Source organism: Thalia democratica, chromosome 2 (assembly GCF_965202585.1).
Source record: "Thalia democratica chromosome 2, ktThaDemo2.hap1.1, whole genome shotgun sequence".
In the NCBI taxonomy this organism is placed as follows: domain Eukaryota; kingdom Metazoa; phylum Chordata; class Thaliacea; order Salpida; family Salpidae; genus Thalia; species Thalia democratica.
Genome location: NC_139166.1, coordinates 41,701,905 through 41,721,136, shown reverse-complemented (window position 1 = coordinate 41,721,136; position 19,232 = coordinate 41,701,905). Strand labels below are relative to the sequence as shown.

The 19,232-nt window shown below is 24.8% G+C and overlaps 1 protein-coding gene across 1 annotated transcript; it reads left to right on the top strand.

The window, feature by feature from the left end:
- Positions 1-442: 442 nt before the first annotated feature.
- Positions 443-18,824, top strand: LOC145850008 (WD repeat-containing protein 3-like). Its single transcript, XM_082955143.1, has 22 exons — positions 443-630; positions 1,917-2,126; positions 2,776-2,918; positions 2,974-3,052; positions 3,755-3,850; positions 4,090-4,123; positions 4,503-4,636; positions 4,810-4,936; positions 5,656-5,737; positions 7,423-7,650; positions 7,777-8,052; positions 9,346-9,517; positions 9,833-9,966; positions 10,780-10,915; positions 11,759-11,956; positions 14,569-14,661; positions 15,966-16,031; positions 16,479-16,526; positions 17,136-17,179; positions 17,294-17,422; positions 17,486-17,579; positions 18,458-18,824. Exons 1-22 carry the CDS (start codon positions 457-459, stop codon positions 18,605-18,607), a joined length of 2,847 nt encoding a protein of 948 aa, XP_082811269.1. The 5' UTR covers positions 443-456; the 3' UTR covers positions 18,608-18,824.
- The last annotated feature ends 408 nt before the right edge of the window (positions 18,825-19,232 follow it).

Below are 19,232 nucleotides of genomic sequence, written 5' to 3'. Positions count from 1 at the left end.
GATATATTAGCTTTTTACTTACAATACCATTAAAGTTAATTAATGTTGTATAAGCTAGCAGTATGATCGTTGTTAAATTCTCAAAAAAGAAACAGTTATCCATTAAATGTTAATTAAAAAATAATATTAATGAGCATTCTTTATATAGTTTTTGCACTTAACGATTTTTAAGAAAGTTTTAAAGAGTTATTTTAATATAATTCTGTCTTCTTTGTGTTTTTTAAATTATCTATATTTTATACAAACTGTATATACACCATTTACTTTGAACTGAAAAAAGAGTTATATTTTGTTTTATTGTAGTGTTGAAAGATATTACTGTTATGTTTTGTAATCAAGTGTTTAAGTTTGTAGTTAACAATTTTTTCACCTCAACTTGCCTTATGTAACAAAAGTTTTTAAAATCATGTTTCTGTATTATACTTAACTAATTTTAGGTTTTAACTTAATAATTTGATGGGATTAACAAACCAATACCTGAAGTATACTACAAGTGGGTCACAATTCGCTCAAGTTTGTAGCGGTCGGTGCAATCCAGTTTATGTGAATTTATATAATGAAAAAGATCGTTATGTAGCCGTTGGTGGCTGTGAAAATGTTTTAATTTATGATACAGTAAAAAAGGAAAAGGTATTAATGATTCAAATATATTTTTAACTACAAGTAAACTAACAAGTTTTTAACTGTAGCTGTTTTTAGTAAATGAAGTAAAACTTTTTTATTAATCAATCAATTATTTTTTAGAATGATAAATTTAAAAACAAAAAGCAATTTTAAACTTTAATGAAGAAATTTTTGTTATACAACCAGTATTAAATAAAAATTAACAAGTATACTGTTATTAATTAATTAAATTTAAGTTAAGTATTTGATTGAAATATAACTGAGTTGAACCTTGAAATATTTAAGTACTTTTATTCAGTAAGCATTAATTTTAAGAAAAATTCTGATAAACTTTAGATAGAGTAAATTGTTTTTTTAGTTGATAAATTAAAAATACTGAATATGCCTTTAATTTTAAAGATAATCAGAATTACTTATAAATACAGATTTTCTTGCACTCTTTTAGGCCATAGGTGGTCCAAAATACTAATTTACAAAAATTAAAATCTTTTATAAAGAAGCTTAAAGTATATACTAAAAAATACTTTTTCTAGAAAAAAAGTTTCCATTAGTTTTTGATATATAATCAGTTTTCTGAAAAGTTTCCGAACCATATGGAAATAAAAGTTATCATAGCCAATTTTCTCAGAGTTGTGTAAAATTTACAATGACTCTATTTTATATTAATTTAAAGTAATTTACTTTAATTTTCAAGAAGTATTTTTCAATATTACTAACAACTTGAAAGAAGGGAACTTTTGAAAAAATAGTTTAAAAAATGTTAATGACCAGAATTACAAACAAATTTTTTCTTAAATATTTATTCAAAACAAGTAATCAAAAATAGAAAAAAGTTCCTACAATTCGTTCAAGTTTTATTTAAGATTCACAAAAAAGTTTTAAACCTTGTTGTTCAACAACTTTAGGAGTATGTAGACTTTTAGTGGAATACTTTGTTTTTACCTTTTTATCCTTTCTATTGAAGCCTATCGAAATGGTAGCTTATATTTATGTAAAAAACTATCTAAAATCATTAATTTAATTAAGAGAAAAATACTAAATTAAGTTTAGTATTCCTAATTAGACTTTTAATACAAATTTCTTCAACTTTAAAAGTATGACTTGTTTTAAAATGTATGTAAAATCAGTTTCTTATAATAAACAAATTAAATTTGCAGAATTACTTAGTAGATTTATAGTAATTTTTCATAATTAGATTTGTATTTTCTTATATTATATAAGTAGGTATTTTATAAAAAATCTACTATAGTTATTTCTCAAGAAAAGCAAATTTTATATGTAACAAAATCAAGGTACAAGTATTGACAAGAGATCAGCAGTGCGAAGTAACCTGCTTGGATTCCAGTGAAGACGGAACGAAAGTTGCAGTTGGTTACACTGATGGATACACTCAAGTATTTGATTTGGCTCAAGACGAAGAAGCAATTTTTTTTTCAAGCAATTCAGGAGTATCAACTGTTGCTTTTGATAGCAAAGGGATGCGCCTTGCTACAGGACATTATGTATGTTGTACATGTTGTTAGATTAGTAGTCTAAATGTTTTTAGTTATTAATGCATTAAGTTATATTTTATTTTTGTAAAATGTAATTGCTTAATCGGTGATAAATAAAAAGTTTTATTATTTTAGATGTAGAATATTTAGACAAGCCCCAAAATGTAAAAAGTTAATAGACATTTTTTCTGTTTTTAGACAACTATCTAAAACAGTGTATTTTTTGATCATCCGACTTCTTACTAAAAAATAATCATCATGTTTATTTTTTAATCATTTCAGCTTCTTTTTATATTTGATAATCAACTGTCCTACGTAGGGCTTTGTTACTTTTCTAAACTCTTGTTATTTTTTAATGTTTTTTGTAACTCAATGTTTTGTTTTTAAAATACTTTTTGATATTTTACATAAACTTTATTGGATAAATATTTTTTTTTACGATTTTACCTTTAAAATTTGTGGTAAGAAGTACCATTATTTGGTACTAAAATAAAACTAACAGTAGTTTTTCACTGAAGTGTACAAGATAAAAATCGACGATATGTTATTTCAAAATTAGCTTCAGTGGCAGTATTAAAATTAAATTCTTTAATTCTTTGCACCTAAACTGAAAGAAGACAATTTTTTTTCGTAAAATAATGTTTTGTATGGCTTTTAGAGTGGAGAAATAGCAGTTGTTGATTTAGTTGACAATAAAGGTCTCGCTCGTTTTGGAAAAGATACTGATGGTACTAATAAAGGTCACAATGACATAGTAACCAAATTCTATTTTTCTAAAAAGAAGAATGTCTTAATCTCAAGGTAAGTTTGTAAAATAGTTTTTATATGTTTGATATATTTAATGATATTTTTTCAGTTCTAAGGACGGTAAAATCAAATTTTGGAATCTAGATGTATTGTATTGTGGAAAAACAATATCTCATTTTCAAAAACCTGTGAGTCTGTTTTAGTAAAACTTGAAAATAAACTTTGTTTAATACTCCTAAAAACTACTTTATTACTAAATATGTGTTAGTTATGTATAATAAAATTTAAAAGATTAGTTTTTATTTAAGTTTATGTATCTGCTCTATTAATATTAAAATCGTTAGTCCTAAACTAATTTAGAGGTACATAAGCAGTTGATTGTCATGCCATTCAGTTTTGTAATGGTGGGAAACATCACGCCTGAAACAGATAAAGAAGTACTACTCAATTAATATTGAAATTTTGACATAATGTATCTTAATTAGAATAGCTAGCGTATTGTTAAAGTAAACGCCTTGACTCATAAAAAAAAGAAAACAAAAACTTTCATTTTTAAAATTATTAATTATTATCATCACAAAGAAAACCTTATGTCATAATACTATGACAAGTTTACGTAGACTCATAAAAAAAAAAAGAAAACAAAAACTTTCATTTTTTAAATTATTACTTATTATCATCACAAAGAAAAATTTCCAAGTTTTGTGTCTATTATAATAATAAAATTAAAAGTATTAATATGATATTTTCCTTAAAATACTTATAAAAATGTTCAAAACCACCTCAAACTTAATTTTTTTAAAAGAATGTAATAAAGTAGTTTTAAAAATCATTGTACAGTTCAATACGTATAAATACAAAAACAACTTTTTTGATTTTTTTTTATAAAGGTTTGGCAATTTGTGGTAAATGATGATGAAAATACTTTGATAACTGGAAGTGATGATACGCAACTGCGAGTTTATGATATGCAGTACGTTACGACTGTGAGTTCATTTAAATAATTTAATATTAACCAAAATAAATCTTTAAATTACTGTGGATAAAGCCTTTTAATTTATAAAAAGTTGTAACGTATTTAAATAATAAATATATATATTCAAATTATTTGCTTGTTTACGAGGTAATAAACATTAAATTATGTGATTTATCAAAATCCGATCACTTTTTGTCAAGTAAAAATAATGTTAAAGTAAAAAGTTTTTGTAATATATTTACTATTTAGGAAGAAAACACTTCAACAGAACAAGAATTATCTAGTTAGTTAGATGGTTTAAATTGTTATGAGTAATTTGTAGAGACTAAAAAATGAAGAACGTTTAAAAATAATATCCATTACAAAAAAAAGCTGTTTTTTTACATTTTATCTTAAACAGTTCTTGTTAATCATTTTAAAATCATCCTTGTTAGCTCTTTCAGATGGTTTTACTTTAAGTATGCTGTAAATAACAGGTAAAATTATTTTTAAGTTTCTAAATTAATGAAATGATAAATTATATTTCATATTTACTTATTGTTTGTATACACATTTTATTTTTTGATATTTCGTATATTAGTAAAAATAACCATAAATAGGTACAAATGTTTTATATATTATTTATTAATTTTCATTACTAAAATTAAATATGTTAATTTAAGATGAAGAAAACGATGACAACATTAAAGATAGAATTGTAAAGTTGACATATAAGCAAACCTTAGAAGAAAGAGCGTCGAAAAAACGCGTACATGGAATGTATATCACTAAAGATCAAAAGTACATGGTCGTCCATGTAAGTTTTATATTGGATTAGTACATTCAATAACTTGAAAAAAGTTTTATTTCACATCTAGTTAAAATGTATGGTTTAAAAGAAATTATTTACTATTATTAAATTTTATTATTGTTTTAAAGTTTACAATACTTTGACATACGATTAAAAGTTGTTTCTTGAAAATTTAACAGGGGTCCCGAAAAGTAGAGTTTTACTCCATATTAAATGAAGAAGAAATTATTGAAAAACTTAAGAAGAAGAACAAAAAACTAGCAAAAAAAAGAAAGGCTGAAGTATGCAATATAAAAGCAGATAAAAGTTAGCAAATATTTTTTTATATTATTGAATTTTTTTTTGTATTTTTTAATTACTAAGCTATTATTTTAGGGTTTAATGGTGTAGAAATAAAAAGTTAAAAGATAATTAATTAACATCCATTTACTATTTTTATATTGCTTACATAGTTTTATCTGTATATGTACTTGTGTTGAATATAAAAAGTTGCTCAATTACGGAGTAAACAATAAACATGTTTATTTTCTGTAATGAGTTTACTTAAATAATACTAAATGTGCTAATTAACTATTTTATTTTATTACTGGTTTCAGTGATAGAAAAGGTCTGACCTTATCAAATACTGTTTACCATTTTATAAATTATTTGAAAAGGTTAGACCTTCTTTCTCACTGAGACCGGCAATAGATTAGAATAATTAGTTAGCACAATTATTATTAATCGTAGTTTTACCTAAAAAATTTTTTTTTGAATGTAGACAAAATTTAATTTAAAAGTATTTAACTTAAACATTTTGTATTTACTTTATAAAACTTAAAAACAAGTTATTAGTTACAGGTTAAATTTTTAAGTAAGCTTCTTACATTTAGGTTTAATCATAAATATGTTCATAAATAAATATTTTTTTCCAATTTGCTTGTGTATAAACTCAAACTTATAGTATTTTTACTATTTTTGGAACTTTTTGAAGTAATAGTTAGATATTGTTATTTAACACAAATAAATGTTTGTATTTTTAACAGATGTTGACGTAGATGAAGTAGAACTGGAGTTGAAAGAAAAAATAACTTACAAAACAATTTTCAATTCGAAAAACAGCATCGCGTATGTTTTGTTTATTGCTTTTGTCATATTTTTAATAGTTTTTTATAAATTAAGATTGTTTTTTTCCGAAAAAACAAAACTTTTATTTCATTTTTTACTCTCTATTTTGTTTAATAAATTTCTAAGTAACATTTGAAATATAAGTAATTTAAAATTTAGAGATTTTAATAGGTTCCTAAAGAAGGCACAAACTAAAAAGACAATGAACGTTTTTGGCATTAGATTTTTTCTCCTAAAGTTTTGAGTAGTGGTAAAATTTTTACAGTATAATCTGTATAGAATTATAAACTACTCGTAGGAAAAGTTTTTTATAATTCTGACTACAAAATTATTTTTGATAGTTTGGTTAAAATAAAAAAAAAAGTTTCATAGAAGTTGCATTTAATATTGTATGCATCATTAGCTAGAATTTGGAATACTGCTTTAAAAACGTATTAGGAAAAAGTTTTGTATTAAATTTTCAAAAATCTAATAAAATTGGCCATGAAAAGTTTTAACTTTGCGTTTGTCTCAGAAAACTTTTACAAAAGTGGCTATGATGTATTTATTGATTTTTTTATTCTAAAAAAGTACTTTATGGTATATACTTTAGTTTTTTTATTAGGGTCAATATTAATTTTTGTAAAAAATAAGGCTTTAGCTTAGTTTTCAATGACTTATAAATTTAGTAAATGTATTGTCTCTAACTTTTCTACTGAAGGTAGTTACGCTTAATTCAAGCATGTTGAACTAAAAAATATTAATCTAAAATCTTAAAGCATAGTTAAGGCCATAGGGGGGGGTCCGACAAAAGGCCCCCGTTAAAAAAAATAAAAAAAGCTATGGCTTCCTCCAACAAGATTTCTCAAAAAACTACATTAAAACTGCCTAGAAACATTTTTTTAATTTTTTGTTGTTCATCATCAACTCCAGAATATCTAGTGTAAGTTTTAATTTATAACCTCATGGCCCCCTGTGGCCCCTTTGCTGCTCATAGCTCCCTAAATTTTTGTAATGGCTCCCAAGGGGGCCACTTGGCCCAGTTTGGGAAACCCTGATCTAAAACATACAAAGGAGAGTACTTAAACACATGTAAATATATTTTTGAATTAAAAAAAAAATATTTGTTTGACTCAAAAATATCCTAGATATTGTAAAACAGAAGAGCAAAATTAGAAAATTTAGACTAGGTATAATAAACATAACATTCTTTCTAAGTTGTCTATTAATTATATAGTTTTAGGAATTGTATCCGTTATTTTTCTAAATGTTTAAGTTTTGGAACTTATAAAGATTGTTTAAGGTTATATAGATTAAAAGTATTGATAAGTTCTAAATAAAAATACTTTTGTAGTTGTAAAATTACATTTATTATTTAGATTTTTATTAAACTTTTTTTTTAAATTTGTCTTTTAAATTTTCATGCAAATCAACATCATAAATTAAACAAAACCTTAACTTTTATAAAAATGTATTGATAGTGGGTTATATATTGCTTCAATTACATACTGAAAAAAGTCTAAAGTTTTGTTGAAAAGTTCAGTCTAAAAAATTGAGTTATTTTCTACACTAACAAACACTTAAAAACTTATTTATATTTTGGAAAATGTTTTGACAAATGTACGGATAATATTTATATACTTGAAATCGAACTTTATCTATTCTATGTTTTTCGCTAACAAAATAAGACTGTAATTACAAAACAGGTTTATGACAGTTCTATCAAAGAAAAATGTAGTGACAATAACTTGTGTTTCTCGAAAAAATCTCATTCATTCACACGTGATAGATGTAGAAGGTAAGGACAACTCGTCACTGAAAGAAGTAGTCATTCAGAAGCATGGACACAGAAGTGAAAGCAAAAGCGCGTGTTTTTCTTCAGATGATAAGCAGTTTATAACAACAAGTGCTCAAGACGTAAAAGTATGGAACAGGTTTGTTTTTAGCCCCCGTCTTTAAGACCACTGTACAGTTTAGTGATTTGATAAAAAAGAATCTAAGTTATAAAATAAAAACTTATTCTTGTAAATCTGAGGCCTAATTATTAATTTTGTTTATAGATCATCGAAGCAGTGTACAAAAACATTTGATTGTGAACAGCCAACCTGTTGTTTATTTGCGCCTGGCAACAATTATGTTATTATCGGCACCCAAAAAGGAAGTTTGATGATTTACTGTTTGCTAACAGGGCAGCTTGTACAAACAATAGAACAAGCGCATGAAGATCAGGTTACCGGAATAACACTTTTAAAAAGATATGGAGAAGTGGCTAGCGTTGGCTTGGACAAACGATTGGTTGTGTATGATTTAGAGCTGTTCATCGATGGGAAAAACAAGTTGGTATGGTTCGAATTTTTTTTCGATTTGTTTTTGAAATTATATCATCACAGTTTTTCTTACAAAATATTTTTTGTTTAAAAAAAGTTATAGCTTCTTGACATTTTCAATGTTTAAATATTTTATATGAATAATTTTCAATAAAGTATTTGTTTTTTAAAAGTATGAACTAAAATTAAAATGTTAAATTTATTCCCTTGTGCTAAACAACTATAAACATATTTTGTTATTTGTTTAATAAAAAATCTAAAATTGCTGCTTTTCAGTTTTGAGATTTAAAGTTTTTAATTTTGAGTTTTGTAAGTCTGTTGATTAATAATAGATTTTTTATAAACTTCAAAATATATAAGGTTTTAAAATATATTACAATTGTCAATTAGAATATATTGAAATAAGTTTTAATACTAACTTATATTAAGCTTAAGTGATTGTTTAAAAAATTCATTAAATCTATTAGCTTAATCAATGCTCCTCAGTTATTGGTCACGAATTTTTATTATATTTTATATATATTAATTTTTATTATATTATATTTTTGTTTATGATTAATTTTTAAAAAGTATTAAAAGTACAAAAAGTCCTTTGATTGTTTTTTGAAGTAAGAAGTGATGGATTAATTTAGACAAAAGAAAATCATACAAAGTACAAATCACTGGGTACATAATAAATTAACTAAAACAACGGGTTTCATAACAAAAAAATAAAAGAAAAACATATTTTTTAAATGTAATTGTGAGTAGCTTAAAAATTTTATTAAAAAACTTAAAATTATGGTAAGTTTTGACCTCAAAACTGTTTTTTAATTAATGTATCACAATGTTATCTCTTTTTGTTACTTTTTCATTAGTTTCATATTAATTAAGACTGATTTTATTTGAGCTCAATGTATTGAAGTCAGCGTCAACTTCTAAATATTATATTCAATTACTTCTCAATAGTAAGCAATGTATCAAATTTTATTAAATACTTAAAAAGTATTAGTTCACTTAAAGAGTTTATATTTTAAACTTGAATTTAGAAACTTTTCAGACAGTCTTCGTTTGATGTTAAGACTTTAAAAACACGTAACTAAACAAGCTAAGCCAACTTGCAAACGGAAAATTTATATGAATAAATTATCTCCCGCTTGATTTTTTACATGTGTGGATTATTATGAATCAATTTTTTAACAATTATTTAAATCCAAAAATATGATATTTTATAAAACAATTGCTACACAACTTGTGAGTTATCTTAATTTAAATACTAAATAATTATTCAAAAAATATTTTATAATGTTAGATTTTTTTTAGTGCGCAGCTGCTGAAACTAAAAAAAAAAACTGAACATCTATTTGATGGAAGAATTTTGGATCTTAAAGCTTTCACATTTATGAATGAAGACGATCAGAGTAAAAATAGACACTTTTACGCTGTTTCTCTAGATGATTTGAACATAAAAATTGTTTTTGCTGATAGCTTTAAAGTAGGATTTTGAGTTTAATTAGCAAATCTTTTAAGTATACTTAAGTAATAATACTAATGCATTATACTTTCTTAAATTAAGTTTTTGACGATGAAGTTAATTTTTCAATAAATACAAAAGCTAAAACTTACTTTGAAGAATGCTAATGATAAATAAAGTCAGTTTTATAACTCTTTTACTTAATACTAAAAAGGTCGAATAAGTATAATGATGATTATTTTACTCTTGATTATGAAATGTTTTGTTTTTGTAAATAATTTCGAAAAAAAAAGAACACAATAGTTTACGATAATAATTATTATTTTTCATTTACAGGAATACAAAAAATTATATGGAATGAGTCTTGTTTGTGACAAGATTGATACTTCCTATGATGGTCATTTACTAGTTGCAGGCTGTAGAGATCGAAATTGTTACATATTCCACACGGAGTTTGGAAATTTAGTTAGGTAAATATACAAGTAAAATATTAAACTAATCTTAAAGTAACTTGGAAATTTAGTATTCTCAGCTGATACATTTTACTGCATAAGTTTATACTATTTTTATCAACAATTAATATTAAAAAAGCTTAACTTGTATTGCACTTTAGATAAGTTTGTTTGACAGTGTTATTTTATTTGTTTCAACAACTTCTGAGAAATTTAGTAAACTTTTGTATAGAATTTGTGTGTAAAGACTTCAAGTCACATTTGAAAATTTAAAACGTTTGAGTTTACTTTTGTAGATCTATTTTTTTCTAATACCTACGTTGTAGTACAAACCGCTTGGTATTTTAGTTAGGGCATGCGGAACATTTACAAACATTAAACATCCTCTAAACTTGAAATTTCAAAACTAATTTAGTAAGATATGAATACTGCAACTACAAAAAAATTATTATTAAACAAAAGTTTATTTAAAAATAATAATTTTAGCAGTTTTATAATATTATGATAAAATTTTAATTTTCTAATTGGATCATCTGGTCTAATGTTCTACCCCATGCGACGCCCTTACGAACCTACAGTTTTATGCTTTTTGAATTACCAAAAAACTCATAACTTTCTTAAATTAATGTTTTTCCTTATATTAATTAATATTAATTACTATAAGAAGTTATAAAAGCTTTTCAAATATTTAAGAAAAGTTTTGATTAGAAGTTTAACTTTAAATATTTCAAAATATAGTCAAAAGATCTGCATTAAGTCTTGTTGCTATCACTAAAAAAAATAGTAATAAATAATTGCCCTAAACAATTTAAACTTTTGTACAAATTCAAGGAAAATCATTGCTCATGACAATCAAATCACGCATGTTCAGTTCGTGCCTCTAACACACATGTATTGGAGCTGTGCTAGAGACGGAGATATAAAGCTATGGGATGCAGACAAGTTTATCAAGGTTCAATGCTTGAAGGTTAAAATGTTTTATTTTGAATTGTAAATAACTATGAGGGTCAAAAATATATAATTTTTTTAAGATGCGACTTTATGCGAGATGTCGCCTATAATTGCTCCCTTACTTTGATAATTACTGCTCTAACCTTATCATTTCGTTCTATACTATTTTTTTGTTTTCAAACCTCTAGTTGAGCAACTAATTTTAACTATCAAAAATATAAATTAAAGCGTTTGCTAATAAAGATCCTGGAGAAACAATTTCACTGGAATATATAATAATAACAAATTTAATCATTTGTCATTTTTTATTACACTAAAACTTGTTTCTGTGTTTCTCGAACTTTAATAGCTCCGTTGAAGTGTGTTAAATTGTCAACACACAAAAAACATGCGTTAGTGTAATAAATAAGTAGTATTGTTTAAATTTGCAACTAATTCTATTAAGTGTATCAAATAATAAAGTTATAAGTTGAATATTTTTTTGAAGCTTCTTTAAGTTGAGTGATTTATAAAAAAGTTTGTTGTTTTTTGTTTATTAAACTTAACTCTTAGACGTCTAACTATATGAACCAAATTGTAATATACTATTTTAAGTTAGACAAAAAGTTAATATTCTTTTGTAAGTTAATAAATTTACTTTTTAAAGTAATTCGTATTTAAAAATTAGTCTGATTTTTTTAAGCATTATTTTTTAATAATGTGTTTTTTGCATCAAAAATGTATACTGCTGAGTATACAATAACTTAATAAAGTCTTGTTATATTTAGGAAGTAGTTTTGAAGTATATATGTATGTACAATGTAGAACCAAAGCAAAAACTTGAACTTGATTTGAAAAATATTATTTTTTATGACATCAGGTTGCCAAAGATCGAGACATTTGTGTTAATTATACAATTCCATCTAATGATGGAGAGTTTATGCTTGCTTCAACTACAAACCCACTTGCAATGAGGCTGTATGAGAAATCATCAGAAACGATCATACCTGAGGAAGAAGAGATGCACGAACGCGACTTACAAGCCGACAAAGAGTTCGCTGATAATTACAAAAATATTGTTAGTTTCAATTATATACTCTTTAAAAATAATTTGTTAATTAAAATGATAAATTTAAATAAACGTAGGTAATTTAATTTATAATTCTCTGCAAAAAACATCGCTTTGAAGTAAGTTGTCATAAAAAATTGTATGAAAAAAGTTGTGACAGTTGAATTAGTTTTTTATTCTTATCAAGTACTGCTATAATAAAGCTATAAATCTGATTGATCATTACTTCAAACTTTTATTATTGTTTATTGTGCAATGTTCGACTCAGGCATCAAAACCTGAGCTACTTAAACAGGACACACAAGAAGAAAAATATAAATAAAATAAATTTATATTCAACTATCTAACATAGATATTAATTTTAAAGATAAATTTTAGAGAACCGATTTAATAAGTTTAAACTTATTTGTTTAATATAAAAGGCGATAACTTAGTACATACAAAAAAGAAATAGTAAATGCAGATTCATAAGAAAGTACCATCAAATAGATGATCTTCCAGAAGCATTGTTTATAAGACTTGAAACATTTATACAAAATTAATAAAAAAAAAAAGATTGTTAGGGTAGAGGCGAAGGGAAATAAAAATAATTAATATTATATATAGCAAAATGAAAGAATTAGTAGAGAATTTAGATGAGATAAATTTTGTAAATTTATTTTTATTTTTTGTTTTTATTAGAAATTTGTTGAATTTTATTAATGTTTATAGTATTTAAATTAAATATTTTTATTTTTAAGCGTTCCACCCTCTCAATAAATGTTCCACCCTCTCTCACGATACCACATCCTGTGGTAACTTGTTCCACATTGTCATTGCTCTATAAAAAAATGAACCTTGCTACTGACTGTTGTTAAAATTATGTATACATTTTATTTGTCTATAATATCTTCTTAACTGATATTTGTTATTGGAAAACCTAATAAATTGACTGAAAAAAACCTTATATTTGCCATTAATAATTTTATAAAGAGTAAATAAATCAAATTCCCATCTTCTATCAACTAGTGATTTCAATCTAAGTTTAACCAATCTATCATTATATAAAGTATTAGATATGTTACAACGATTACATATACAAAGGGTTAAAACTCCTTTGTAAGACTCAATTTTATTGATGTCTTATTTTAAAAGGGTGACCAAATTTGGGTAGTGTATTTAAGCTTAAGACGAACGTGTATTTTAAATAGTTTTGTCAGAACAGTAGCTAAATTGGTTTTAAAACTTTTTAATACTTGATATAATAAAATTCGTGCAACTTTATATAAATAATTTACATGTTTATTTAATTTTAAGTTTGCAGAGATATATGTTCCTAAATCCTTAAAAAACTTAAACAGCTGGTATCTTAGTGTTGTTTATTAATGGGTCAAACGGGCACGGTTTGTTTTTCTTAATGGTTAGAATTTTACATTTTTTAGGATTTATATCAAGTTTTCTTGTTTTTAGCCATTTGTAGATATTATCTATAACTTAGAGTATATTGTAAAGAAATATTTGACTTACTAAAATTTTGCATCATCTGCAAGTAAACTCATCTCACTTTTAATATCAATAGTTAAATTAATATCGTTAATGTAAATTGAAAATAAAGGGACCAATTACACCATCTTGTGGTACTCCACTGTATATCGTTAAATGGTCTGACAGCGTATCATTAATAACTTCTCTTTGTGATCTCCCAATTAAAAAATTATTGAACCAACTCACTAAGGATTCATGAAGTCCATACTGACTTAAAATTTTCAATAACCTTTTGTGTGATACTGAATCGAAAGCTTTTTTAAAATCAGTGTAAACTAATGTAATGTATTCGTTTTTGAGATAAGGAACTATCCATGAATGTAAGCATGTTAACAGTTAAATTTTTGACGAGCTTATAAGGACAAAACTAAATTGTTGGTTAGATAGTATATTATAGTCCAGGGGTCGGAAACCTTATGTGACTTGCGGGCCAATTTTCTTAGAAAAATTTGCTCGCGGGCCGCACTGTTTAGTAAAATACCTTTGAGGGCCGCATTTATCTTAAATAAATTCTAGTAATAAGTATAAAAATACTATTTAAGATCAAAACTATAACAAATTAAATAATATTAGACCATTAGTAAAGAGTTTTTATTGAATTAAGAGCCTAAATGTAGGTTTTTATCACAACAAAATAATTTTTATTGTTTTTAAAATGTACATTTTTTGCTGAAAAGGAGCTCGCGGGCCGCAGATTTTGACTTAAAGGGCCGCATTTGGCCCGCGGGCTGCAGTTTGTTCGACCCCTGTTATAGTCAAATAGATTTTTGATTGGAAAAGATAAATTTGACTTGGTATTGCTTAAAAAGCTTTTTAAATATGTATCGATTAGAAGTTTCCAATGCATAAGAAAATTGCTTGCTATGGAAATGTAATTAATGAATGATTATTTTATTATTTGTTTTTAGGCGTTTACATAATCAATTATTTACACCTTTCTTCATATATACTGCTAAATCAAAAGTATAGTTCAAGGAAAAAATAGTAAGTAAAACAAATCAAATTACTTTCTTTCGAAAATTATGTAATATATTTCTTATCTAATATAAATGATTAGTGTCAATATTTGAATATTTTAAGAATATAAATTACCACAGGTACCTGGAGAATTTGATGTTGATGAGCAATTAGCGTCGAAAAAAACGCCGACAAGTATAGGAGGAGCCGAAGGTGTCATGGATGCTGTAGATGTTTGTTTGACCATTTGCTATAGTCATGTATTTAGAAATAGTGCGATAGATTAAATTAGATAAATATTAAAGTGTTAAAGTAGGTGTTTTAGGGCATAGGGGTGGGTTATAAGATTCAAAAAAGAATACTGGGTTTTATATAAAAGTTTAAAGTAGACTTTAAGTGAGTTTTTATAAAAAATAAAAAAAAAGTATTAACTTTCGAGATATAATCATTTTTGTGAATGTTTCCGATACAAACGTATGGACCGCATTTTTTATCGTAAATTTTATCAGAAAATTAAAATTGCACTAAAAGTCTATCTTCTTCTCTTTTAGAGCAATCAACCTCGAATTTTTAGAAAACATTCCTTAAAAACATTTAGATTTTGGAATTTAAAACATTTTAGTTGTTGGAATTTTAAATATTTTAAAAAATTAATACTTTAGAAATAACCTCAAAAATTTTTGGATTTTTTCAGTAACTGTTAATTGAGAAATAAAAAAGCTTCCTGATTTCAAAATGTTTATATATTAGTAATAGACTTACTGTGAAAATCTGAATAAATTTAAATAAAATATTAAAAATAAGATAAATTTTGATAGAAAAAGTACATTTTTGCCTTTTTAGTTTACGCCTTCTATAAATAACCTATTGAACTCACCTATATATCTCGAATTAAAAAAAAATAGTTTAAGCGGTAAAAAGTTTCTATTAGCTAAGATAAAGCTTTAAAAATAAGATTAAGTGGTAGAAAAAAGGTTGACCCTCCATATGCACTTAATTTATTCTATCTAAACTTTTTATAATTGAAAAAATAAGTTTTTAAAAAGAAACTGTTTAATGTGTTTAAAAAATATTTTTAACACTCAGTCAAAATAAATAGTTATTTATATGAAGTAATAGGTTAACAATTTATCTTAAAGTTGTTATCAGAATAATATACTTATTTTGTGTATTTGAAAAAACTCAATGTGTTTTATTAATGTTATCATAGATTAACGTACTTTATATGTATCTATTTTTAATTAAAGAAAGTCACAAAATGATTGAAAAAGTGTATGCAGTATCAGTATTTACTATTTATGTCTAAAGCTATTTTTTTTGTATGATAATATTTTTTTCAACACAACTTTGTTTTGTATTTTAAGCATCTTTTACTTAAAAAATCTTTTTAAGAGAAGAAGTGAATTATTTTTACAAAATTTTTCTTGATTAGTAAAGAAAGCTTATAATAAAGTTAACTTAAGTTTAATTTAAAGATATTCAAATATAACAACAAGATTATATTATCGTTAATAAGTAAAACATTCCTTATATGCAGTTGTACCGCAAGGATAAAAAAGCTGAAAAAGAGTTCTATGCATCTTTTAAAGACGTCAAACCTAAGGTATTTTGCAACTTTAACTTTCTTTTTATAGCAAAAATAAACTTTTATTTTAAGATTTAACTAATTTTGCTCAAAAGTGACGAAATTAAATATTGTACAGTACCTAAAATGTAAGTATTCTGTTTTCACTTTTGAAATAGTGTGAAGTATTAGATTTTGCTGTTTTTTTTAAAGTGTACTATAGTTTTTAATTAAACAACTTATAATGAACAATCTTATTTAAAATTATACAAGATTTCGTTTTTTTAATACTTTGATATGCTTAGCTTTAGTGTATTGATATATAGACCTAGGTTTAAAATCTGCACAGCTTTACTCAAATAAGATTTGAGTTTAAATAAATAATCTGTAGAAAACAATAAATTTTTTACTTTCATTGTTCTAATTATTTATTTATCATTTAGTACTTTTTTTTAGTATAACTAAAATCTGCATATTTTTTTACAGCCAAAGTACAAGTCAAGCGAACAAATTCTTTTGATTCAAAAAATTACAGTAAGTAACAATGTGTTTTAACATTACAAAAAAACCTAATTGAATTTTAAACTCTTAATTGAAAAAAATAAACTTATTTTGTATATTTACTAACACATTTTTTAAGTATACAATAATATATTTTTGCTGTCAAATTTTTTAGATTTTTGAGGATTTTGTATGTCAAGATTTGTATAAAAATTTTAGTGATTTAATTATATTTACAGCTAGCTAATAAAAGCTGATTGCACTAAATTACAGTTCTTTTCTCACATGAGAAAATTTTAGATATTAGCAAGATTAAATTGTAAACATTCATGAAAAAAAAACCTTTGCTTATAATACTTAGTTGTAGAAAATTAAAAAATTTAATTTGAGTATTATGTTATTTTAATATCATTCAAACAAGAAGAATGTTTTAATTTATCAGAACAATATGGAAATTTTCAAATAAGTTGTATTTTTTTTTATTAAGGACACTTTTAAAGTAAAATTATTTCAAGTCTAAAAGTTTGATTAGAAGTCTAAAAAGCCTTCGTGTCATGTTTTAAGTTGATTTTGTCTGGGTATAAATTAACCTTGGTATTTTGAAATAATAAATATTAAAGTATTAAAAAAAAATTATAACAGGCTGCTGAATGGGTTCTTGAATGCATAAAAAAGATCAGATCAAGGTGAGATTTAATTCCGAACATAATTTTTGTAGTTTAATTATGTTTTACTTCAGAATTTTTTTTTTTTAAAAACCTTTAATTAATAGTAATTAACATCAATAAAAACTTCAACAGTGAATTAGAGCAAAGTTTTCTGATTATACCATTTTCCTACCTTCAAGATTTGTTAGGATTAATCAACCAGTTTTTAGAAGAAGAGGTTTATGTCGAGCTCGTTTGGAAATGTGCTTACCTTTTGTTAAGGTATGTTTTGTGTTATTGTATTAGTTTTAGTTGTTTAAAGTAGTAACCTTCAAACCTTTTCAGAATTCATCATCGTCAGATAGTTTCAAGTAAAAGTCTTCTGAACAAAGAGTTGCAAAAGTTACAATCAAACCGTAAAATCATTGAAAATATCCGCGTATGTTGCTTTAAAATATCATATTCGTATGCCTCATATTTAACGTTTATAATGTTTTTTCAACTTCATCAGTAAATCTATTTACTACCGAAAGCAATTGATTTATAATTAAGAGTCGTTTAGACTATTAATACTTCTTTTATTAACTGCTTCACTCTACACTTACATAGTTATTTTATTGATTTTCCTTGACTTTAATACATTGCTAAACTCAGCTAAAGTCAATTAAAGTCAAGGATCGTTAATTTCAGTGCGTAGTTTTATTATTTATGTGTTTATAATACTATATTTTCAAAATTAAAATGCACAATTTAAAAACTCAATATTTCAATGCATCCTATTTTTAAACCGTTTTAGTTTTTAAACTGTTAGTAAACTGAATGGTGTAGTAAAATAATCTTATAAATAAAGGATTTAAAAGTTTAAAATAACTGAAATTCTATATTTATAGATATTTTAATTTAATTAAGGCTATTTATTATGATTATACAAAAGCTTAATAAAAACGAATATCCAATAATAATAACAGTCTGTTACAGGGTTTTCTAAACACCTTTTGATAATCGCTCTTTGGCAGAGAATTATAAAATAACCCCCTTTTATCCATTACAAACCCAATAATATCTAAATTAAGTTATAAATTTCCGGTCAATTATATCTCAGACTTTTTTAAAACTTTTATTACAAGCCCAAGAATATCTAGTGTAGGTTAATTTTATTAATATTCTATTACTTAAAGTTTCAAAGCCTCCTTTTTTTCGCCCCTAACTATTTATTAACACCGACTTCTGAAATCACCCAAAAAGGGGTGATGTCGCTCTGGTTTATACCGATCAAATAAGTTTTTCTTCAAACAGTAATCATTTAATATTATACAGGATCGGATTGGGTACAACAAATCCGCATTAGAACATGTAAAGTCGATAAAAGAAGAAAAAGATGAAGTCAGCATTTTTCAAGATCTAACTAACGTTCATAAGGACAAAAAGAGAAAAAAGAAGAAACGCGAAGCCCTTAAAATACGTTGATTGTAGCCGTGTAAATATGTTGTAGTCTGATGTACTACATAAGCATTAAGATAACTCTAGCTATTATAACTACTATCTTAGGTGCCTTTTTAAAACTAGGAAATAACATTTTAGATACTTTTTAGTTTAATATTTAGACTTGCTTAAGCCTTTTTTAAATCAGATAGAAACATTTGTGTTCTGTCGTGTGGTTTTATAAAATAAAATTAAAATTACTTTGTGAATAAATGTGTTTTACAATAGTTTTATAGAAAAATAAAAAAAATCTTTTATAAATCTCGTTCTAAAATACTCGTTTGTTGTTTTAACTAACAGATAGTTAGGATGAAATCAGTAATCTGCGGCCTGAGTTTGTACTTTAATTACTGCATAAAATGTGAATTTTAGGAAAGAACAAATTGAATTATATTGGTCTTTAATTCAATTAAGGCCATAGGGGGTGGGTCCAACATTTTTTTTACAAAAATTAACTTTGGCTTTTATATGAAAGCTTTAAGTACAAACTACAAGCCAGTTTTTATATAATTCAAAAACGTCATTTAACTTTTGAGATATTTAATTTTTTGTAAAAATTTTCCGAAATAAACGTATGGACCGCAAATTTTTCGGGGTCAATTTTCATCGA

Excerpts from the sequence above, each read along its gene's own strand:
- LOC145850008 (XM_082955143.1), top strand. The coding sequence starts at position 457 with ATGGGATTAACAAACCAATACCTGAAGTATACTACAAGTGGGTCACAA. Across the intron at positions 17,180-17,293 it reads ATAAAAAAGATCAGATCAAG|TGAATTAGAGCAAAGTTTTC; the intron begins GTGAGATTTAAT and ends AAACTTCAACAG. Across the intron at positions 17,580-18,457 it reads AAATCATTGAAAATATCCGC|GATCGGATTGGGTACAACAA; the intron begins GTATGTTGCTTT and ends AATATTATACAG.